This window comes from Amblyomma americanum, chromosome 4 (genome assembly GCF_052857255.1).
Source record: "Amblyomma americanum isolate KBUSLIRL-KWMA chromosome 4, ASM5285725v1, whole genome shotgun sequence".
Classification (NCBI taxonomy): Eukaryota; Metazoa; Arthropoda; class Arachnida; order Ixodida; family Ixodidae; genus Amblyomma; species Amblyomma americanum.
In genome coordinates, this window is record NC_135500.1 from 204,443,605 (window position 1) to 204,467,861 (window position 24,257).

At 42.9% G+C, this 24,257-nt stretch overlaps 1 protein-coding gene across 4 annotated transcripts in view; it reads left to right on the forward strand.

Annotated features, from left to right (window-relative positions):
• Positions 1-24,257, forward strand: part of LOC144129143 (tudor domain-containing protein 7A-like) — a 72,038-nt gene that overhangs the window by 38,065 nt on the left and 9,716 nt on the right. For all 4 annotated transcript variants that reach the window (XM_077663080.1, XM_077663081.1, XM_077663083.1 and 1 more), the window contains 9 exons: positions 1,709-1,858; positions 2,192-2,287; positions 3,009-3,121; positions 7,951-8,179; positions 12,923-13,045; positions 14,860-14,964; positions 15,879-15,983; positions 23,705-23,820; positions 23,926-24,021. In XM_077663080.1, the coding sequence (XP_077519206.1) occupies positions 1,709-1,858; positions 2,192-2,287; positions 3,009-3,121; positions 7,951-8,179; positions 12,923-13,045; positions 14,860-14,964; positions 15,879-15,983; positions 23,705-23,820; positions 23,926-24,021 (1,133 nt within the window). The remainder of the gene's footprint in view (positions 1-1,708; positions 1,859-2,191; positions 2,288-3,008; positions 3,122-7,950; positions 8,180-12,922; positions 13,046-14,859; positions 14,965-15,878; positions 15,984-23,704; positions 23,821-23,925; positions 24,022-24,257) is intronic.

A 24,257-nucleotide genomic window follows, 5' to 3' on the forward strand; every position in this document is an offset into this window, starting at 1 on the left:
GAGTTCAGGGGTCACAGAAAAATTTCAAAATTTCAGCAACAGCTGGACTGGTGCCAAGTGCTGATACCAGTTGTAGTGCCCGGTAACTCTGGGTAGGCATGTGGAGGTAGGGGCATAGGTTAGGCATGCATTACGCACAGCCAAATGCATAGTCACTCATACATCCATTTGAGGCAGGCATCTGTCGTTACAGGTGCAGCAAGGAAAGGTGTGATAGGGGGTGTGGAGGTCTGAATTTGAATTTTGCATGAATGAAATTTGGAGTTGGATGCAGTGAAATTCAGTTCTTCTATCTGATTGGCTCAGAGATGCTTTTTCAGGCTGTAAACACTGGTGTACAGTAAAACCTCGTTTCTTTTAAAAAACGTTTTGAAAAATTGCGGAAAAATGTATTATCCAAAAAGACTTATGATCCAAACCGCCTAATTTTGAAAATTGCAACTATTGAATTAAGTACAAAGACATTTGACAGTTTCACTTTGTGAAAATGTCTATTAGCATTTCTTGGCACAAGATCTGACAGATCCTTTTCTAGTTCTCGCAGAATTCAGTCTGTGTTTGTGCTGTCTTAAGCACGGAAGCAACTTCGCAACATATCCGGTCGGTCGACAACATTGACGAAAGTAACCAAAACTTCTTCCTTGTAATTTTTGGATGCTTTACCCTTTTGTGCCTGACTACTGTGGGGAAGCCACCATAGCACCTGACTGTCGCAGCATTTCTTTTGGAATTTCATTTTTGGATTATCAAAAAATTCTGGAGCCCAGAACTCAAGGCAGATAAGATTGCCTGATGGGGCTCTGCGTTCCCCATACCCGGCCTGCTCGTATGTAAGCACACCGCTGTAGTTCATAGATGCTTCGCCCCTTTGCCCATGTGCACCGTGAAGAAACCTCAGCGTTTCCTCTCCTGTCGAGTCCTCGCAGAATGCTAGCGCGCAGTTTTATTTTCGTTGGTGGTGGTGGTGGTGCTGCTGTTGCTGCTTCTTCGCCTCTTTGCACCGAGGCTGTGCAGAGAAGCCACCACGGCGGGTGACTGCCGCTGCATTCTTGCTCCCCCATGTTCAGCCCACTTTTGTGTTTACACATGTGCAGTTGGTCAGTAAACATATTGTATGACTACAATTTTTGAAAATTCTAAATGTAGTAGCTGGGAAATCATGTTATCTAGGAACGTATTAACTGGGATAAATATAGCGTAACTCTATGGGGCATTTTTAATGTCCTCGATTTTGAGCATACGAACCGGGAATTTGTATGCACTGGGAACGTATCAGCAAGGTTTTACTGTACTGACTGTGCCTCCAGCTGCTGGCCTAAATTCCCTCTCAGTGATTGGTATACTTGCATTATATTTGAGCTGGCAGTCTGTCTAGATATGCTGACTCCAGGATTAAATGTTTGACACCTCTGTTAAACAGTGTGGCACTCGTGTTTAATGGCTTGTGGATCAAAATGATTGGCCAGCAGTTGTGGAAATTTGAGACCTGATGTTTTTTAAACTGCAGTCATGAATTGTGCCCAGGCACTGTTTTACTGCTAAATGCTCGTTTGTTTACATTTACAGAAACTATTGCTTTCAACTTGCAATACTTCATGGTTATTTTTACAAATGAAAATTTTTTCGTTGCATTGTTTCATATCTTGGGCAACCTAAAAGTGATCTTGTGAATGCTTTTGGAACTTTTGACATTTTTTTTTTTCCGAAGGATCAATACTGGCAACTCAGAGACGACATGGAGAGCTTTTATAAGGCGAACTCTCTACCCATTTCTGAAATTGACGACACTGCAACTTGTGCAGTAAATGTAGATGGCAACTGGTTGCGAATGCAAGTGATTGACATTCAAGATGGAAAGGTGTGTATGCTGTGTTCTTTCTTCCTGTTATTTTTATTGTGTAGTATGACTAGGCATACAGTTAACGGACAAGATTTTTCACAGGTGTATGGAATCCAGTCTTGTGCAGAAAAAACATCTGCTTGTGATGATTGCTAGCACTGTGTGAAAGATACACATAGTTGCTACATACTTTTTGTTCCTTGTATGCACGTGCATGTCGGTACCTGGATGGAGAATGGCTATGCCACATTGTTGACAAGCGTAGAAGAGGCACACTTCATTTTTTCACTCTAAGGGCAGAACAGAACACTGTGTTGGTCCTCGAATGTATTACTTTCTTATTTCTTGCAGGCTGAGTGCATTTCTGTCGACAATGGAGATATCACCATTGTGCCACTCAAGAATGTTCACAAGCTGGATCAAAAGTTTTTAAGTCTTCCATTTCAGGTTTGTGTTTTCTACTGTTGATGGAGCTGGATTTTTAAAAGTAGCTTCAGTTTGTGTACAGGTGCCTACAAAATTATCGAAACACAGAAAAGCCCAAAAAAAAAATTGTTTTGTGTTCTAAGCATGTAGCCACTAACTGCACAGTGTACCCCTTAATATCAGGCACCCATCGAAGGCATAGCTGTGGACATGGCCTGCATGCTGTGTGCACAACACGTGCCGACATCGTGCAGTGCAATCACGCAGAACTATTAGAGCGTACGTAAGTACCGCGTTATTCGCTTCGATATTTGACACGTTGGAATATTGGCGCAGCCCTAAAAATTGGCTTCGATTATTGCACCCTTTACTTGTTAGTCGATGTAGCTATGCATTAAAGGTTATTTTCATTGCGCCATTCTTTATGCACAGAGGTACTAATCAATGACTAATTAAAACTGATTGTCTTGAGAACTAATCAATTCATGGACAAATGCAATTTAATAATTGAAATTGGCATAAAGGCTGATCAAGGTGGTGCAGTTTCATTAGGATTGGACTAAAAATTAGTTAAAATAGTTGTAATACCAGTGCCCCACCCCTTAACATGGTAAAACCTGTTCAGTTTTTAAATAAAGCTGTATGGGGTGCTGTCTGGCCTCTGTGTGGATGTGCCTAATAATGTTTGTCTTTGTTGCGATGTTAGCTACGCTTGTTCAAGTGAAAACTACATCTATTTCAGGCTGTGCATTGCCAGCTGGATGAATTGCTCGAATTTGCAGACGACAAGCAAGCGAACAAACTTTTGACTGACCTCTCCGTTGGGAAATGCCTTATTGCCGAGGTTACTGCAAGGTGATTGGCTACTTTTTCTGCACCCATCTTGGCTTTCTTTTGCTTGCTTCGTAGTCAGCCTAGCGCAAGTGCATGCAACTGTAATTTGAGGTGCATGCAGTCGTAATGTTGAAGCTGGGACATGTTCCGATTGGTGAGCAAAAATGAAGCTTCTGCCGTATTTACTCGCACAGTTTGCGTGGAATTAAGGGTTCAGAAAGGGGTGCGCGAATTGCGCACAGAGATTTCTTGAACGCGTCCGAAAAAAACTGTACAGAAGTCTTAACGCGCAATGTCTACCGCTTACTGCCGCATATATGTCGACCCCCTCGCACTTGCTCCCCTCGCTGGCCAAAAATAAGAATGTGCCGACTCCAAATATATGTCGGCCCATACCCTCTTTTCCACCCCGCCTTATGTTAGTTCCCCATGGGATGGCATGATGTGTGCACAGATCAAAGCCATAAATGCGCTACGATACAGTCGCAAAGCCAGCAGTCAGTGGAAAATGGAGATAAAATGCAATAAAATTGCGCTGCCGTGTGCGGCCCTCCTAACTAGCAGCAAAGCAAACGGTACGGTTCAGCAGTTTCGGATTTCCATGCTCACCAGAGGCTACCTGAAGTTCAAATGTTCGTCTGGAAAGGTGACCCCTAGCATAAGTAAGCTGGGTAAATGGTACTTAATTCATTTTTTTTTTTTTACCAGAAGCAATTTACAAATTTACAGCAGTTTCCTTTTTTTTTTTTAACACATGGAGCTTTGGGCATGTATCGTGCCAGGATGGGGGCACTGGCACGTAGTGTGTACTACCAAAGGCTTGGGAGAAACCATGTTAGACCCCGCATATAGGTCGGCATCGTGTATATATCAACCCCGAATTTTGAATGGTGGCTTTTGTCAAAAAGGTCGACTTATATGCAGCAGTACACAGTATATTACGTGTTATGACGTTTGAATTCCTAAGGGAACGATGCACTGCAGTGCAGCCATTGCTGCTGTTGTTTCTTTCAATTACGCCGATGTTATCTCCTTCATGGCTATTTACCTGGTGCTGACTTGTTTCCCCTTTTGTGTTGGTGTGACTCGGGAAGGGGGAACGTTATCAAGGCGATCGAGACACGCTGGTTCCGATGCAGTAGTCTCTCAACTCTTGCCCCCCCCAAAAAAGGTGGTCATGCTTGCCCTTCGCGTGCATCAGGTTTGACATCGCTTTGGTTATGCAATGGCAGTGACATCTTCCTTAGAGTGGCGTCCCCTCGCCACCCACACCTTCCACAGCTGCGTGTGGCGACGTGGCTGTGGCACTCTTCCCAAGCCCGCCTTGCACACACCAGCATGCGTGCTGGTGGTCTGCCACTGCACTGAGTGTAAATTATGTGAGCAAAAGTATTTTTTTTATAAACTGTAATAATAAATAAAATAACGTAAGTAAATACGGTATCTAACAGGCAACACTATGAGGCAAGCATCCAATCTACACACAAGTCACTGTTGACATGGTCGTGTAATAAAGTGTGTGCCATTCTGGGAAAGTATGGCATGCGGAAGCTCTGCAAAAGGTGCAGAATCTTTATGCACCATGGCAGGAGCGTTCCTTACACAAAAAATAGTGGCTTAGGCTTGTCGCCAGTTGAGTCCTGTGGAAAAATTTTAAAGCGCACTTCTCATTTCAAGTTCAAGTTCAAGTTTATTTTCCTTTCTTACAAAGGAGGAGCCGGGACTAAAAGCTGTGGTAACAGCTTGACTGGAGGTCCCGACTCCTTGAGACAGTGGCAGTACAGAAGGAAGGCGAGGGTCACATCATTTACATCAATTAGTAATGTCATGGGTATCCGATGCAAATCCACATTTACGCGAAGCGCGAACACACATGCAAAACGAAAGTCGCAATACACACATGTACTCAAAGCAAATGTTTTACATCACTAAAATATACTAAAATATATCATGTCTGCTTCTTTCACAGATTGAAATTGTCTCGGCAGTAGTCACGGATATTGTGTTTTGAATTTCTGGTAATATCAAAATTGTCATGGATTAGTTTGTTTAGCAAGAGGGGAAGGTTGTAACTTAAGGACTGGTTCATAGAGTAAGTTCTTGGTGTTGGAGTGATCCAAGTTTCTTTGTATCTAGTGTTACGGCAGCTGTTATTTTCTCTCAGTTGTCCAAGTACAATAAAGGGATTGTCACGTTGTTGTGAAGAGTATTTATAGCATAATAGAAGCCTGTAAAAGTATAACGCGAAGATTGGAAGGATATCATACTTTATAAAGATATTTCTTGTGGGGAAAAGGAATGGCACATTTGCTATGGACCGGACGGCTTTTTTCTGCAGCAAATGCAATCTATGAAGATTTGTTACCCCTGTTGTTCCCCAAACCAAGCTGCAGTATTGGATATGACTTAGTACTAACGCGTTGTAGAGCAACATCTTTACCCTTACTGGAAAAATATGTCTAAAGCGACCAAGTATACCTAGAGCTGAGGAAACTTTCGAACAAATGTGTTCTATGTGCGCATTCCAAGTTAGGTTGTGAGAAAAGATAACGCCCAGTGTTTTTACAGAAGTCACAAGCTCTATTGGTTGGCTGTTTAAGGCTATTTTGAGAGGCCTAGATATTTTCGTTCCCTTGGGGAGGTATAACAGAATTTGTGTTTTTGACGGATTTATGCGCAAGGAGTTTGCACCTGCCCATGAGTGCAGTTTATTAAGGGCTTCGCTTGTTTTGCTTTCAACCTCGGCCTCGGAAATACCTGTGACAAAAAAAGTTGTGTCATCTGCAAATGACACCACCTGAACATTACTAGCGCTGTAGACGATGTCATTTATATAAACTAAAAATAGCAAAGGCCCAAGAATGCTTCCTTGGGGCACTCCGCATGTTATATGGAGGGTAGGAGAGGATGCTGTGTTTATATCTACATATTGGGTTCTGTGAGATAAGTAAGATTGTAATAGGGTTAGCGCTAGGCCCCGCACACCATACCTTTCCAATTTAAAGAGAAGAATATCATGATTTATGAGGTCAAAGGCCTTAGTAAAATCGATGTAAATACCCATGGTGAGCTTGTTTTCACTGAATGCCTTAATTATAATTTCTTTTTGAGTTAGAAGTGCTGTCTCTGTAGATCTTTTCTTCCTGAATCCATGTTGAAAATCTAGAAATAAGTGATTTTCGTCAAAATAAGAAGTCACTCTGTGATGTATTATTTTCTCGATGCCTTTGGAAAACACAGGCAGTATAGAAATCGGTCGGTAGTTTGTGAATAGGTTCTTATCACCTTTTTTAAAAATGGGTATCACTCGAGCAATTTGCATTCCTGTAGGGAAAACCCCAGTAGAGAGAATCAAATTATAAATATAGGTAATAATCGGGCACAGTATGTCAAGTACGTATTTTACGGGCAATATCTGGAAGCCATTTACGTCCAGCGTTTTACTATTCTTCAAGTTATTGATGGAAGAAAAAACCTCAGCTGTTTCAGTCGGGGCCAAGAACAGCGAACTTGTCCTATCGTTTCCTCGCACGTACTGAGCGTAGTTTCTACTGCAACTCCCATCGAGTTCATTATCTTTCGTTTGCTGAATAAAAAAGTGATTGAAAGCATCTGCCAATGGAACACCGGAGAGCTCTTTTTCCCCATGCTTAAAGGTGCCAAGTGTAAGCGTAGGAGTACCGGGACGCACCAAAGAGTTCAACTTGCCCCAGGCTGCATCTGGACGCAGTGTAGTTTCAGCATCGAACATATCTATTAGGTATGAATCCTTAGCTTTCCGCAGCGTAGACGTAAGTTTATTCCGGTAGCTCTTAAATTCTGCAAGTATATTTAGATCTTTAGTTTTTACAAATTTGGCATACAACGCATTTTTATGCTTGACCATTCTCAGGTGTTCTCTCGTTAACCAAGGTTTTCGCGCTCTCTTTGGCTTTTTTACTTGTGTTACTGGAAAATGCTGGTGGTATATTTTCTTAAGGATACTTATAAAGATAAGGTACGCTGTATTGCTCTCACGGCATTCATATACTGCATCCCATGTTTGTTTTTCAACATCCTGGCGGAATGATTCAAGACGCGAAGATGTAATAACTTGACGATATGTGGGCTTTGGTTCATTCCACTTGATGGGAAATTGCTTGTCTACGAATAAAAAGGTTCCCAGATGATCACTTATACCTGTACAAAGAGTGCCAGCAAATGTAGTGTCTGTGTTAACGTTGGTAATAAATACGTCTAGTAATGTAGAACTTTGTTCTGTGATGCGCGTTGGGTTGGTGATTACATTAGATAGGCCATAAGTAGAAAGGGTAAGGCTCAAGTCTTTCTGGTAAGGAGTAGGTACAATCATGTTCACATTCATGTCTCCACCTAAGAAGATCTGTGCTTTTTGCTCCGTCACATATTCTAAAAGTTCTTCAAGGAAGGCCAAAAAACGGCTAAAGGTACCAGATGGCGGTCTGTAGACCACGCAAAACATATTGTCAAGGTGTCGTAAGGCAATTCAATTGTGTTCTTGGTATTATTTATTTTGTGTCATTGGAGTTGCCTTTGTTAATGCCAAGATTGAATCAAAAGGGCCTGCAGTTTTGTTCTTGTCGTATCGATAGTTCTCTTCGCATTAATCCACGCTTTGTGCTTTATTCCTCTGCGTGGCACGTGTTGCTTGATGAAGCCGAACTTGTTGCCGAGTGCCAGAGGAGTGCCGAAGCTGCTTGGTGTCAACTACAGTAGGTGAAAAATGATTGGAGTAACAGTTCATTGCTGTTGGTGCGTGTTTGTGTGCCTGCCCCCCCCCGGAAGTACTGCTGGCATTTTTCTTCAGTGAGCGGCCTTTTGTGTGCTCACAGGGAGCCAGTGTTGACTGTGATCCTGTACGACACAAGCACTGATGAGGATGTGAATCTCAACGAGCTTCTGCTGAAGCGCCTTGAAACTCCCACACTACCTGGCCCCGATCAAATCGCACGAGTTAAGCTCAGTCACACTGACTCACGAGGGAACCTTTACGTCCAATTCAGTGGACCTGGGCTGCGCAGCATGATGCGCTTCATGGATGGCGTAAGCAGCCACATCAAGGTGAGAATGGGTGCACCAGTCCAGCTAAGGAGCTGACGTCACACGCGCAAATGCCGGAAGGCAACGACACCAAGCAGCTGGGAGACATTGCAGTTTAATGGATTCTGTGGGATTCTAGCTGATTAGAATGACCAGTCACTGTGAGGAATTTGTTGTACCGGAAAAAAAAAATATGGAAAGGAGCAGTAATTGTTTCCTGAGTGGCACCATGAGGCAAAGGGATGTACTAGAATGGGAGTGAAAGGAGTAGAGGGGGCGAGTTGCTGTTGTGGTGGGTTCCAGGTTATTTGGTTATTTAGTAGCAACCGTCCTGTCTTCGCCCTTCTACGTCCCGTCCATATGCTACGTTTTTGTTTATAATATTTGGATCACCTTGTGTCCTTTACCGTGCACAGACATTTTGCAGCATCTTGGCATTTTGCCTCCTTCGAGCAGCAGCTGCTATGGCTGGGATCTGATCCCGTGACCCTTATGCTCAGTTGTTTATTGCAGTGGCCACTGAGGGCCTTCATGGAAGGTTTGTTGTGAATGCATTATGGGTCTCATGAGTAAAGAGATGTGATGACGCTGAAAATCCTTTATTTATTCAGATTGCTTATTAGCTTTGTATTGGGGTGTGTTTTCAGGGCAGCGGTACATGGAATGCTTGATAACATGCAAGCGTGTCTAAAAAAGGAAAAGAGAGAAGACAACATTTTGATAAACAGTGAGGGTTCAGTCATTTTTTTAATACAAAGTTGTATGTTAAGGGCCCATAAAACAGTTTTGAAAGTGTGTATAAAATATGGTCGTTAAGTCGAGTAAAGACCATGGATTGTTCACATCACATATAAGTCCTCAAAAGCTAGCTGATAATCTACAAGGAATTAAAAAAAATTCCCATTCCTGAGCCTCGTGGTGATGTTTGGTGCTCGTACCTTACGCAAATCCTGCCATGCGATGTCATGAGGTTCGCATGACATCAGTCTTGAGGGGACCGCAGTGATGCTTGTAGAAGCAGGTGAAGGAGGTTGGGTGCATAGCTGGCTGCAGACTTTTGTGCATCTCTCACCAGTCTCACCTCTATTATTGTGCTGTGGCGGGGAAGCGAGTGACTCCCCAAAAAAAGTAAATGTCTGGGCTGGGTGAAGTACGAGGGCTCGTATTCGTGGGTGGAATGTGGTCCTAGCCTGTAATTGTAGTTTTTTTCTGGCTCGCTGTGGTGTTATAAGTTAAGAGAGACGGAAGAGGGTTGTTCCAAATTTCTCTATCTGGTGTTATGTAAGCTAGATTGAAAATTGTTGCGGTATTATGAAGGGCGATTCATCCTTTCGGTCTTGCACCTTTACTTACCCTCAGTGCAAACCATTTTAGGGGCCCTTTAAGTTGTTGCCATTTACACGCTAGTCAGTGCTCAACGAATTTATCAGCACTTATTTGCACTGGTAGGAATTAATATGCAGCTCATGAATTTGCAGAGAAAAGTGACAATTTGAAGGAGATGGCACAATCTCTCTCCTGTAAATAAGCCTTGGTCATGAATTCTCACTTACCTCATGGTTTGGGAGGGGCAGTACTATAACTTGGTAGGCCAGACATGTTATTAAAGGTCTTGGTGCAACCTAATTAAGGCACACAGCTCTGGTGACACGAATGCAACATTAAATACATTGTGGCTGAGCTAGCACCATGGTATTTTCGTGATGGTGTCCGTTAAATTGGCTAGAAAGACTTCTTCGGCATGATTGCAAAGATGGGTGTGGCAGCAGTGACTGTTTTAGTCGTACAGAAACGGCAGTTATAATTACAAAGGATGATGTGTGCAGGAAAACTTTTGTAATTCTCTGCACAGCTTTCATATGCCTTTGTGTACTGTCAATACAGCGATCATTCAAAGACCTCAGTTTAGGCATTGCATGAGGGGTGTGAATTAATACAGCACAAAGAAAAAAAATGGGACAGAATAGCCAGTCACAATTAAGCATTTTTATGGTCTCCTAAAAAGTTTGTGAGTGTGTGATTATGGGAACTTGTATGGGCATTTACATTACTGGACTGATTTCATTTCCTCATTGAGTGCTGTGTTTTCTGTGACGGTGTGCAATTCTTATCATTCAGTCATGCTCTGGAGACACTAGATTGTGGCAATGCAGTCTAGCCCACTTATAACGGCCATAGTTGTAATGAGCGCTCGCTTATTATGAACGAGGGCAGTGCTACCGTCAAATTATGTATTAGGGAAATGGTACTATGTCCCAGATACAGCGAACAACCATGACAGCATAACTCAGAACGAACAAAGAGGCGCTGTAAATATGATCCCGCAGCCAGAAAACCTGCACATCCAGTAAGCATGAAGTTTGAACAGCACCACCGAGTCCCCATGACACCCTCCTTCGGAAGGAATGTGGGGACCTAGAAATGTAATAGGAAAGGTGAGACTGCCTACAAAATGGCACAGTTTTACGAAATGGTGCCGTCGAAACTGAACGTCTTGAAAAGCGACACCTGTGCTTGCCACAAACTTCCGCGTTAGCGTGCTTCTGTGCAGAGGATGAACAGCTGCAACTGACAGCTGTCCTTTGTCATTGGCAAGTCTGGCAAACTGTAGTACTTTGGGAGGTGCACTTTGGTACGATACAAGCGGAACACAAAGGCTTGCATAATGCTTCACTTTTTTTTGTTATTCAAGGAGTGTGCAATCAGACATAAGTTTCATAAGGGTGATGCACCCTTTTCTCGTCCAGTGGCTTGTTGAGTTCAACCATGACATAGCGGAAAAAGTAGCTCTTGCTCGTGCTTGACAACTTTTCGACGCACCACGTGTTGCCTTCTCTGACAATGCTTTTGTCTCCACGGGATGAAAATTGCAAGATTCAGCCACTGGACATGGGCATCATTGGCACATGATGTCCTAGCATCAGCGCTACATAGAGCGCATGCTGATGATAGTTGACACACCAGGTAAAAGTTCTTGTTCTGATATCTGTGCTCGTAACTGTGGAAGGTCGTGTGGACAGGACTGACTGTGCAGTGCATTGGAAAATGCTTCCATAAAGCATGGTTAATGGGCGGCCAGGAAACAACTGAAGACACCGTTGAACATATTGTGATTATTATGCAGATGTAAATTTGTAACAACGCATTGTTGATGCACAGATGGCCTGACGTGGGAAGACTTCGTGAGGTTCAGATCATGGCTCTGGAATTGCAAAGTCTTGAAAAGCGCCGTAAATAATCCATTGTACGCGAAGATTGAGGACTCTCCGACTGACAAAAATCTGATAATGAGGAGGCCAACTTGCCACTGATTGCTGTGAATACTTCAACCGCAGTTGGTTATATCATGTTCTTAAAGCAGCTTGTTGCTTGACCTCAGCAAGAAATATATGTATGATCACTTTGCAGAGCTTGGAACTTGGAAAGAACCGTAATGCGGTCTCCTCTGAAGAAACAGACATGCATATTTATTTATACAAAATATCTACAGTACAGCACCCCCCCCATGCATTGTTGTAGGGGGGAAACATCATGAAAGCAACAGACATATAATACAATAAATTAGGCAAATGATGAAATATACTCAGAAAACTCGTGGACTGTGGGAGGAAAGGCAAAAATGAAAATAACATTGCAGAAAGACAAACATGCGCAACGTATGCGCAGAAAATAACATTTCAAAATGCATTACTATTTTAGCAACATGGCAACTTTGCTCAGAATGAACTGGTGAGGTAGTTGGTTACACATACCAAATGATTCCCAGCGCTCAAGAAAGAGACGAAGACTGACAGCAAACACAGCACAAAGTGCCGTACTAGTTTAATTTCATGCAATGCGCCTGCGTTTATGCAATACAGCGCATAAGTGCACGCACGAAAAACCACAAACATATAGGAAATATGTCTGGCACCTCCTTGATAGTGGCGACGAACAACGTGTTACATGAGGCAACTTCACAAACTAAACACAAACACAGTACTGCACACCGAACTAGTAAACATGTGAATATGTGAATGGGCAGCCTTGGAACAACCATTACAATATTTTGCCCAAGACATGATGCTCCTTGTCACTTAACAGTACTGAAGTCGTGCTGACGCCTTCAGTACTTTTAAGTGACAAGGAGCGTCAGGCAGGCATCAAGAGGAGTCAGGCAGACTGTTTCAGTCGTGTAATTTGTTTGTGGAAAAAAACTGCATTTGAATGTGTCTATTCACGAATTGTACTCATGCACTTTTCAGTAGGTGGTTGGCGCGGGCTGAAATGTAACTTGGCTCATACATGTATTTCTCTTTTGGAATACCAGTTCTTCCAGTAGGCACATTACAAAATAAAAATATATAAAATAAGATATTTTTGCCTCATTTCAAGTAACGACCAACCCAACTTGTTGCAAGAAGAGCTTTTTTGGAAATTAAAATCACCAGAGGCAAACCTAGTAGCCTGTTTTTGGATGTGCTGCAGTTCCTCATTATTGTTTTTTTTTACTCTGTATTTCTGGCTGTAAAAAAAGTCCATTTACTATGAATCTTGGATACAATGAATGCAACCTGTGCGACCATCAGGTTCATTATAAGTGGGCTCGACTGTAGTGCTAAATGACCTTCGGGAGCTTTCTCCTTATGTTATTTATCATAAAGAACCAAATTTATATGTGGACTTTTTTGTTTGTGTATTTTTCCTGTACTTGCGCAATTCTACATTGGAGTAGTTGTGACACTGGCAAGAAATTGTTTGCCGTCTCTTCTTTTCGCTTTGTAGCTGAACAATCCCACTCCTGCATTGTCGCTTTGCGAGTCAAAGCTGTACGCCTGCAGGATGACGGGCTCGGACAATTTTTGCCGAGCTCTTCTTCTCTCCACTGCGCGGTTACAAGAAGGAAAGGTAGGTGGCACAGCTCCAGTCATTGCTTCTCATGTCTTTTGTTAGGTGGCAAAAATGTTAAGATCATTTGCATGTGTTGGAAGACTACATAACAAATGTCGGGTGGAAGTGGCACAGGTGGGGCTGACATATTTTGCGGATAGCAAGTTGCACCCACCCGCAAACGTTCATTTTTCAGAAAAATTTTTTGAGGGGAGTCTCATCCAAAATTGAGTCTTCTTGAATCACCATCTTATGACAGTTTGTGATTCTACAAGGACGGTTACCCGTGGTGCCAGTGTTGTAATATTATCTCCATGCGGCATGTGTCTGTGTGTGTTTGCACTGAGATAAGCACAACTGCTGATTTTTTTTTTTTCTGATTTGCTTAACTGATCTGCAGCTCTGCTATTTCAAGTAGTCTAATTGTAGAAACCATTGCTCGAGGGAAGTCTGCATCTTTTTGTTCATTAAAATAAAGGTAAAAACTGGCTAGTCATCAGCAATCTCCTTTAAGCCACAGGTCGAAATGTCATTCCATGACTTTTGTTTGTGATATTGTGTGGGCATGTGTAGTGACTTCTCTGAGTTGACACGTGTTTCAATAGAAGACTGTAGACGCATAGGCAGAAAAAACACGGCGTATGGTCCGGAAAATCTAGTAAATTTTCGACTTCATCACGCATGAGATTCGTATAGCTTAGTTTTCATAAGTTGTGTCTGAACCAGTGTATGCTAATTTTGTTTTTGTTTGCATTATGAAGAAATGAACGCAAGCATGTAGTGTAAGTGAAGATGTGTTTTTTGAACATTGTAACTGGAATGTTGTAGCACCTTTTGGCAAACCAGGGTATTCCTTGAATAAAGAAAGACTTAATAATTGTAGACCATTTGTAGACCTCCAGACCATTTGTGGACCATTTTGTAGACCTTCGGATGCACCCCCCCCCCTACCGCATTTGCTGCCGCACACCGCAGGTGGCATCGTCCAAGCCGCAGCGGACGCTACAGCTGTCCTGCTGTCCCGTTGTACCGTTTTCAGTGCGACTGCGTGCTTTTGTAGGCCATCTCGATGGCAACGGAAAGTGTCCCATTATCTTGAATGGCAATGGTGGAGAACAAATAGCTAAGCCTATCTATCCAGTTTGCCTGTTGCACTCTGTAACTCCATCAGCATCCGCCGCCCGCCGATTCTGTTTAAACCAAGATGGCGCCTTTCACAGTGGCAGAAAACGAGTTGGGTCGAAAGAACTAGGTCGAAAGAACAAACTTTCGGTTGAAAAACAATCTCCACATTATTGCTGGCGTCTGTTTAGTCCGAAAAATTGAACTTTTAGATCCCACAAAGTCCGAAGTATCGGTCATGAAAATGTACACATTCCTATGAGGTGCATGTCTGGTCCTCAGTGAAGTCCGAAATATCGCGCAAGTCCGAATTATTGGAGTCCGGAAAATAGGTCGGCTACTGTACATGGTGCGATGTCTTGATTTACTAGAATAGAGGAAACGAGAAACCCTGCTGGGTGCTCTGTGTTCTTCCCTGCAAATCTGAGGCCGCAAGGCAGCAGTGGTCTTCTTGTCTAGCCCACCTTAACTTGCTCTTCTGATGGCAGTGGTCACAGATGACAGCAGTCATTTTTATTTTTCCTGGACGTGCCAGGCAGGTGCTGATAGACAATTTATGCATGGAATGGGCCTCAGAATGCTAGATTTGGCCCCTCTTAAGCATATGGTGAACACGACAGCACTTTAATTTGGGTGTCCAGATAACTTTAGTCCCAGACAAGTGTCCCCCAGTCTGATTTAGTGTGTAAGTAATCTTATCATTCATGCAGGTACTCGTGAGGTTTGTGGACACGGGCATGGAGACACTGGTGCCTACATCCGACCTCTATGACCTTGATGTCTTTGGCAAGGACATTGCAAGCTTTCCTCACCAGGTGTCGTTCGTTCCCCCTTAGTACACTTGGTAGCCCTAGTGCAGACTGCAAATAAAACATACAGCATAAGGCCAGTACATTTTGTTCTGGTCTCTCATGTTTTGATAAAACACTGCCTTGACTCTTGCAGATTTTTGCAGGAGTTAGCATACTGGCATATATATATATATATATATATACACACACACACACACACTCTCTCTCTCTCCCATTCTGCTTTCTTTTTGTGTGTGTGCTTTCTGGCATGCTATTGTGTTAAAATCACATACCTGAGATGTTTTTTCTTTTGCCGTGCCTTGAGCCTTGCATAAATTATATTTGCACTTATTCATTCTCTTCTTTTTGTGATGCTTAGCATTCTAAATAGCTGTCTCTCGATAATTTAGCTCAAAAGGAACTTAAAATCTGTTTAAATTATTCAGAATTTTAATTAACAAGATCCTTTTTTAAATATACTCGATGCCGACGAGACAGAAGCATTGGTTTGAAACAAACCAGAAGATTAGTAGCGTTTGCTAAGGGGCAAGTTGGCTCATGATTTAAGATGAACTACAGCGCAGCACAACGCCAAGCACACAACATAAAGGTAGACTAACTGACAGCTCATGTTCATATGCTCTGTGTGAATGATGGGGCACACGCAGGTGAGCTGTCAGTGCTTGTCCCGTCTATCTGTATGTGATGTGTGCTGTATGTTGCACTGCGCAGTACTCGTCTTAAACCAGAAGATTGAGCGTGGTTTAACGAGAGTCCTCTGTAATTGGTAAATGCTGAGCGTGGAATTTTTCTCTCACTTGTCCATGTATATGTGGTTGCAGCAGCCTCTTGATTTGTAAGTTGTCCTTTCTGAGTTCTCCAGGGTCAGTTCATTGGATTGGCTTCCGAGTGTTGATGACATGAAGCAATGTGCGCAGGCCATCGTCTGCCGCCTGGCAGACGTTGCACTTGGCACATGGACTGAGAAAGCGACAACTTTGCTGAGAGAAATGGTTCCTTCGGACCTTGTGCTGCTGCTCAAGGTACGTTCCTGTTGCATGTTTCTCACATATCCAGCTTTGACATGTGCCAGCAGTGTTGAACACCTCATCATTGGAACTAAGCTTAAGACATGTCTGGTATGTCTGGTATGTATACCATATTTACCCGAATGTAACACTGGTTTCTTTTTATCAAAAGTAAAATGAAAAGTCATCCCTTATGTTACAATCAAATGTCATACGCGTTAATACAAAGGCACACTACTGTGCTTACCCGCAGGCCTGAATATGTGTAATATTTTCGTTTGTCATAATAAAAGTATTATTATTATTATTATTATATTGGTCAATGCATTGTAAAGGTTGGCTCTCACATAGCTGAAAGGAAAAGGAAACAAAAAATTTGAATTCCATATGTAGACCTATGGAAGCTCCAAATCCCAAATATTTAGCTAAGGTGACCAGACTTTTTGGCGGCATTGAACTTGCAAGCTGCCGTGCAATTTTCTAACTGTGCATGCTTAAAACTTGATGCTTAAGATGGACTTGTTTAAACGTTGCTAAGAGTGGCCATTGATTTCGGGAGGCCTTTAAAGCGCATCGCCAATGCAGTGAAAGCACAGTGGGACTTTGTGCTTATTTTTATATCAGGCTTTTCTGATATCACTTCTGCAGCTGTCTTGAAAATGAAAGGGTGCGTGAAATCTCCCCACAATAATGCTAGGCGTAGTCACCACACATTGTTGAAACTAGAAGGTGGCCTTCCTATGAATACAAGCCAGAGGAAGTCTATTTTTAGGTACTTTTGTTTGTAGACTTCTACCAAACTTTCCATATACTGTTGCCTCATTCCCAGTGTTTCATTCACATACTTTTTTTTTGCTGTTTTGCATGTGCAAAGTTGACCCCCGTAATGCAGTCATGGTTGCGTTGCATTCGTGTAAATTGCAATTAATGACCACATTATATTGTATTTACAAAATTGTAAGTCGACTCGAATGTAAGTCTACCTCCCACATCACATTTCAGAAAAAAAAACTTGGAGGTCATTTATGCCTGGCCATTAATAAAATAATGCAATAGCACTATTCTGCAGCCTCCACTTATTGCCAGCCGCTATCGGCTGCAGCGCGCGGGCGCGCCCGTGGCACATTCCAAAACGAAAATGTATTAGACACTGGACTACTCGTCCACACTTGCACCTTTGTCCTCACTAGCGCTGCTGTCGTGATCGCTGCTGCGATCCCACAGCTCGTCTTTCTAACATCGTCGTGCAGCGAAATCCTGCGCTTCGCTAAGAGCCACATCACGGCATCCCGTGGAACAGCTGAAAATTTTTTCCTCGCTGCAGCTGCCACACCTTTATCACCCGTTGTGAACGTCGAACTTGCGGCCTGGCTTGCACTTGTTCGTTTCTTCGGCGTAAAGAATGACAGCCATCTTGAATGTAGCCGTGAACAAGCGTCGGTCGCTTACTGGGCCTAGAGCACAAATGAATGACGAAGCACTGCATTAAAGACTTGTGAAACGCGGCCGGCAGTAGTCAATTGCGTCAGAGCCAAAGAGAAACTACGCGAGGCACTACATTAAAGACTTCTGAAATGTGGCCGGCAGTAGTCAAATGCCACACTTGTATCACCCATTGTGAACGTCGAACTTGCGGCCTGGCTTGGACTTGTTCGTTTCTTCGGCGTAAAGAATGACAGCCATCTTGAATGTAGCCGTGAACGAGTGTCGGTCGCTTACTGGGCCTGGAGCACAAATGAATGATGAAGCACTGCATTAAAAACTTGTGAAACGCGGCCGGCAGTAGTTAATTGCGTCAGAGCCAAAGAGAAACTACACGAGGCACTACATTAAAGACTTCTGAAATGTGGCCGGCAGTAGTCAAATGCCACACCTGTATCACCCATTGTGAACGTCGAACTTGCGGCCTGGCTTGGACTTGTTCGTTTCTTCGGCGTAAAGAATGACAGCCATCTTGAATGTAGCCGTGAACGAGTGTCGGTCGCTTACTGGACCTGGAGCACAAATGAATGATGAAGCACTGCATTAAAAACTTGTGAAACGCGGCCGGCAGTAGTTAATTGCGTCAGAGCCAAAGAGAAACTACACGAGGCACTACATTAAAGACTTCTGAAATGTGGCCGGCAGTAGTCAAATGCCACACCTGTATCACCCATTGTGAACGTCGAACTTGCGGCCTGGCTTGTACTTGTTCGTTTCTTCGGTGTAAAGAATGACAGCCATCTTGAATGTAGCTGTGAACGAGCGTCGGTCGCTTACTGGACCTGGAGCACAAATGAATGACGAAGCACTGCATTAAAAACTTGTGAAACGCAGCCGGCAGTAGTTAATTGCGTCAGAGCCAAAGAGAAACTACGCGAGGCACTACATTAAAGACTTCTGAAATGTGGCCGGCACTAGTCAAATGCCACACTTGTATCACCCATTGTGAACGTCGAACTTGCGGCCTGGCTTGTACTTGTTCGTTTCTTCGGTGTAAAGAATGACAGCCATCTTGAATGTAGCTGTGAACGAGTGTCGGTCGCTTACTGGACCTGGAGCACAAATGAATGATGAAGCACTGCATTAAAAACTTGTGAAACGCGGCCGGCAGTAGTTAATTGCGTCAGAGCCAAAGAGAAACTACACGAGGCACTACATTAAAGACTTCTGAAATGTGGCCGGCAGTAGTCAAATGCCACACCTGTATCACCCATTGTGAACGTCGAACTTGCGGCCTGGCTTGTACTTGTTCGTTTCTTCGGTGTAAAGAATGACAGCCATCTTGAATGTAGCTGTGAACGAGCGTCGGTCGCTTACTGGACCTGGAGCACAAATGAATGATGAAGCACTGCATTAAAAACTTGTGAAACGCGGCCGGCAGTAGTCAATTGCGTCAGAGCCAAAGAGAAACTACGCGAGGCACTACATTAAAGACTTCTGAAATGTGGCCGGCACTAGTCAAATGCCACACTTGTATCACCCATTGTGAACGTCGAACTTGCGGCCTGGCTTGTACTTGTTCGTTTCTTCGGCGTAAAGAATGACAGCCATCTTGAATGTAGCCGTGAACAAGTGTCGGTCGCTTACTGGACCTGGAGCACAAATGAATGCCGAAGCACTGCATTAAAAACTTGTGAAACGCGGCCGGCAGTAGTCAGTTGTGTCAGAGCCAAAGAGAAACTACGCGAGGCACTAAATTAAAGACTTCTGAAATGTGGCTGGCAGTAGACAAACGCGGCGTCGGCTCTTCCGTCAGCTACCGACACTCCCCGGAGCCGCTGCGGTTCCAAGTGGCAGTGCCGCCGTGATTGGAACAGTGGCCCTTCCATCAACTATCGACGCTCTCTTGGGCGCCGAGGGCGCAGTTGAAAGTAAACAAAAAAAGCATGGATGACGTCTGTTAAGAGTAATACGTGAATGCGTTATTGGGTCACCGCCGCTTATCCACAGCCACAGTCTGCGGTCACATGTAGGGAGTGGGCTGGTGCTGGTTGCTGCTTATCAACAGCCACCATCGGCCGCCGCACGCGGGATGGGGATGCCGGTTCTGCATGTTAACATAGCAGCCGCTTAAGGCCAGCACCAAGAGCGATACGATGGAACCGAGCAGCAAAAATGCAATCACGACATAACATGCCTGATATCTCATTGGTCTCGCCTTTATTTATGGTGCGATGCTTTGGTTTCGATTTTAAGTCGACCACACCCCCACTTTCAAATTTTGAAAAATAGGTCGACTTACAATCTTGTAAATGCAGTAGCTTATGTCATTGCCGTGCTTCAGCTATGGCTCCTGCTGCTGCATTCCTCAGTTGGTATGTGGCTATAACACATCTGTTCCATACTGCTTTGAACTTTTTTCAGCATCTACTTTTCTGCATACATTTGTTGTTGCTCTGCGGGTTGGTGAGGATTTACTATAAATTTTTTTTGGAAGGTGTTCAGTATTACTAGCACTAGTGCCATGAGCACTACTGCTAGCCAAAGTGCCTTTAGTCTGTAGAAAGGTAGATGCGAGGGTAGAAATTACAGCCCTCGGAAGCAGCTTCTTGGCGAGCAGTACCTTTGAGTTAACTTGATAACTGGGAAAGATCAAGAGACTTGCTTTCAGAAGGGTTTGTTTTAAATGAACCTAATTCAGATAAATTTCATTTTAGACAAACCCACCTTTAAAAGGGCCTTAAACCTCCCATGTGAGCTCTTGTTACTCGTGCAACCCTTGCCACTTTTGAGTTAAACATGCCCCATCCACTACTAACATCAACACCATCAAAAAAAAGGTGAAGAAAAACTTGTGCAGCATTGTGTTGCTTAATCGATAGTGCTTTGGGGCGTCGCATGTGGTGCACTGTCCATGCCAACGTTGGCTTAAGTGGGGACACTGCTTTCAAATCATTAGAATCTTGTAAAAAATCAAATTTTAGAGAACATCAGATTTGGTATCTCTAAGGTCTTTTTAATCACATTGTAAAGAATTTTCCACATAAACAGCCCAGAAGTGTCCTGAAAATTATTTTTGCGACAGTAGGTAGCAAAAATCTGGCTGAAATCTTGAAAAAGGCAGATTTTCAAGCGCGATAGCTCGGCTTGTGCGCTCCTGCTCATGGCAAGAGTGGTGTTACCGGAAAGCTGGTTTCACCGCAATTCTCCTCACGTCAAAATCACGCATCTACAAGGCCCCCACAGCCAAAGACACTGAACATTACAGTCGTGGGGCTTTTTGATGGACATGGCTTGCTTGTACAACTTCAGTACCAGTTTTCTCAAAGGTGTTTTCTAGCCTGACTGCTCTGCTTGCAGAAAGCTTAACATGACAATGGCTGCACGGATTTATGTGGTTTATTGCATTGTGTTCTTTTATAAATTCTCTATGCCATGACATTCCAATATTTTTTAATTACTTTCTCATTTTTAAATATGTCAATAATTTGTTAGGATGACAGTGAGTGCATTATGTAAGCTTGGACATAACATTCTGTGTAGAAAACATCTGGATGCTAAAAATATTTGGAGAATGTCACTGCATCAACCATTTCTTTGTTGTTGTTGTTGTATGGGGTTTTATGGCGCATAAGCAACTATGGCTATCATGCGCCAAACACAAGGTTAGATGATGCTATGTCAAGTGTACAGAGGTTACGTTATAATAGATTTAAAACACTGGCTTTCTTTAGAAACTTACAAACAAGTGAAAATTCGACGAGTGTTTGCTCGCCTAAAAGCAATGCGGGATGAAATGGAATGTGTTCATTGTAAAATACCGTAAAAACTTTTTGTCTAAGTTCTTCGAGATGCGAACAAGAAATTAAAATGTGATTTACTGTGAGCTCTTCACCACACATTTCACACACAGGTTTGTCTTTTTTTGTTAATAAGAAGTTATGGGTGATGTGTGTGTGACCTATGCGTAAACGACATAAAATTACTTCGATAAAACGCTCTTTATGGTGGCATGATTTCCATTCTTTTATAATGGGCTTTATGGTATGCAGCTTGTTGTATCCTTCATTTTCCCAAGAAGCTTGCCACTTGTCTCTTAGTCTGCTATGCACTAACTTCATGTAATCCCTAGGAGGCAAATTCACATGTTTTATTTCCATGGTTCTGGTTTGTGCAGCACACATGTCGGCTCTCTCATTTTCCTGAATGCCAACGTGACTGGGAACCCAGCACAATTTTATAACATGTTTTTGTGTTGTGACCTTTACTATATTATGTATGATGCTTCCAATCAGTGGCTCCGTGGCATTTTTAGAGTTTAATGCTGTAAGGACGCTCAGTGAATCTGTATAGATGATGCTGTTTTTGATGTTTTCATTTGTTATTTTGGTAAAACTAGAGTGACCGCGTTTTGTGGTCATGCCAGGTTTTCTGCAGGTTTGACAAAGCATTGAAGCATATGAAAATTTGTATTGTTAAGACTACTTAAGATATTTGAGTGAAGTTTTGTAATTGCGCATTCAGTGGACTTTCCAATAGGCATTCGAAATTTCATTGCTCTACGCGAAAAAATAAAAAATTTCGCCTCCGAAGCCTGCGTCCCTCCTTAAAAAACTGATTGCTCAGGTGCGAGTCTTTGAGACAAAGAAGTGGTAGCTTTGACAAAATACTAGCATATGGGCGCTTCATGTCTGCTTTTAAGTTGTCAGCAGCTTATCATTAGCTCATTTGGCATGGTTAATTTACTTATATACACAGTTGCCGATCGATTTTTCATACTCTGCGGGACCCGGAAAATGGTTCGAACAGTCGAGCACTCTGAAAAATCTGGACTTTAAAAAAAATCATTAAAAAAAATATCTTTTCTTTGTGAAAAAGTGGGTTTAAAAATCATGAACTCATGTTCATTTGCTAGCAATATGACTGTATCTGAGCCAGAGTCATGGTTTCATCGTGTCTGCACCACCTCACGCAATGATACCAGACAGTGAGCCGTGGTGGCAGATAATGCACGTGCCATGCAAAGCAAGTTTGTTTCCATGGGCAACGACGGTCGTGGAGAAGTGATTGCCTCCAAATGCACCTTCCCCCCGGTCTGCCCCCTCACCACAGGCAGCTGAGCTGGAGGCTGGAGCTGTCCCGTTTTCAATGCGATCGCGCACTCTTCTTTGTAGGTCACCTCAATGGCAATGAAGAGCTTGCCATTATCTCGAGTAGCAATGATGAAGAACAAATAGCCAAGCCTATCAAAGCCAGTCTGTTCGATTGAGACCGTTTAAATCCAAGATAGCACTTTTCACGGCAGCGAAGAACCGGTTGGTTGTGAAGCGATGCCCACTCACGCCTATATTTGGCTCAAAAAAATTAAAACCTAGTCGGAATAAGATCTTTTCAGTGTTACTGGCGTCTATTTTAGTCCAAAATATCAGTCGTGAGTAATGTACACTTTCCTATGAGCTGCTTCAATGTTTCTTGACGAAGTCCGAATTATTGGAGTCTGAAAAATCTTTCTGCTACCGTATTACAAATATCTAAAGTGCCTGTTGGGCATTAACCTAGGACGATTATTTGCAAACACAAAAGGGAAAACGGGCACAAAAAAAGCATCGCATCAATTATAACACAAAAGATACCAACAACTCTTCTCATGTCTAAAGGGGAAGGCAACACATTATATAGCAAGCATAAAGCATCCATTTGTTACATATCCAACCTGAAATTTGTTGAATGCATAAAAGAGTTCACTGGAAGTATTATCTGAGACAAATTCTTGTGATGCTCTCTATGGCAGATGAAAAATTGGGTCCAGACGCTATTTCATCCAGGAGAGAATTCAGTTTTACAATTGTTTGCAGAAAGAATGAAAACTTAATACATATAAAATGTCGTAGTCTCTTGGACTGACAAGGAGGTTGTTTAAGGAAGGAGGTGAAGTTGTAGCAGCTAAATATTTGTCAATTCCGTAAACCTGAATATTTTTCTGCATGCAGACAGCAACTTTCACCTACACTCTCCTGATTTGCAAACCTCTAATATTACAGTTTTAGACGCCCGTGTCGGATCTTGCAGCTCTTTTTTGAACGCACTCTAACATCAAAAACATTTGTGAACAGATTCGTATACGGCTGTTGTCAGCTTTGTTATTAAAGATCAGTTGCCAATGTGTGGTTTACCCTTATGCACTTTATTCACATCAGTAAAGACTGTTGCAAAAGGTTTTGCTAGTTAATTTGGTTCACTTTATTGAAAATGATGGCCGTCTGGGGATCGAGTGACTTCTCATGCTTGTGTGCACCTCTTGCTGTTTTGTTCAGGTTGTCACATTACCGGAAGATGGCTCCCCACCCCTTGTGGCTATGTTCAAACGGATTGAGCCAAACAACGAACTTGTCTCCGTCAACACTTCTCTAGCAGTGGCACTGGAGTCAAGGTGGGCTTGTGGCAACAAAACTGAACAACGAAAACCATGAAAACCAAGTTGTAAAGGAAGGAGATCAAGTTGTAGCCTGCTAAAATATTTGTCAATGCTTTACAGGCAAGAAGAGAGACGACCCAAACGAGCGCCTCTATTGTCTCGCCTCTCGTCGCAGACTTTGATTGCAGAGAAAAAAGCTGAGGCTGCCACTAATGGGTGAGTGAACTCATGCCTTTGCTTCTTCATTCTGTAACATGGTGAAATCGGTGAAATTGTTTGGATTTGAAAATTTAAGGTTTAATGAAATTTTTGATTTCTTAACATCAGCAAGGAGTGCTTTAAAGGTATGAGGCCATTTTGTCGCGGAAAATTATTAGTTGCAGATGCAGACTGAAAATTAGTGGCCTGCCTTAAAAATCGTATTGTTTTATCCCAATAAAAATGTCAAAGCA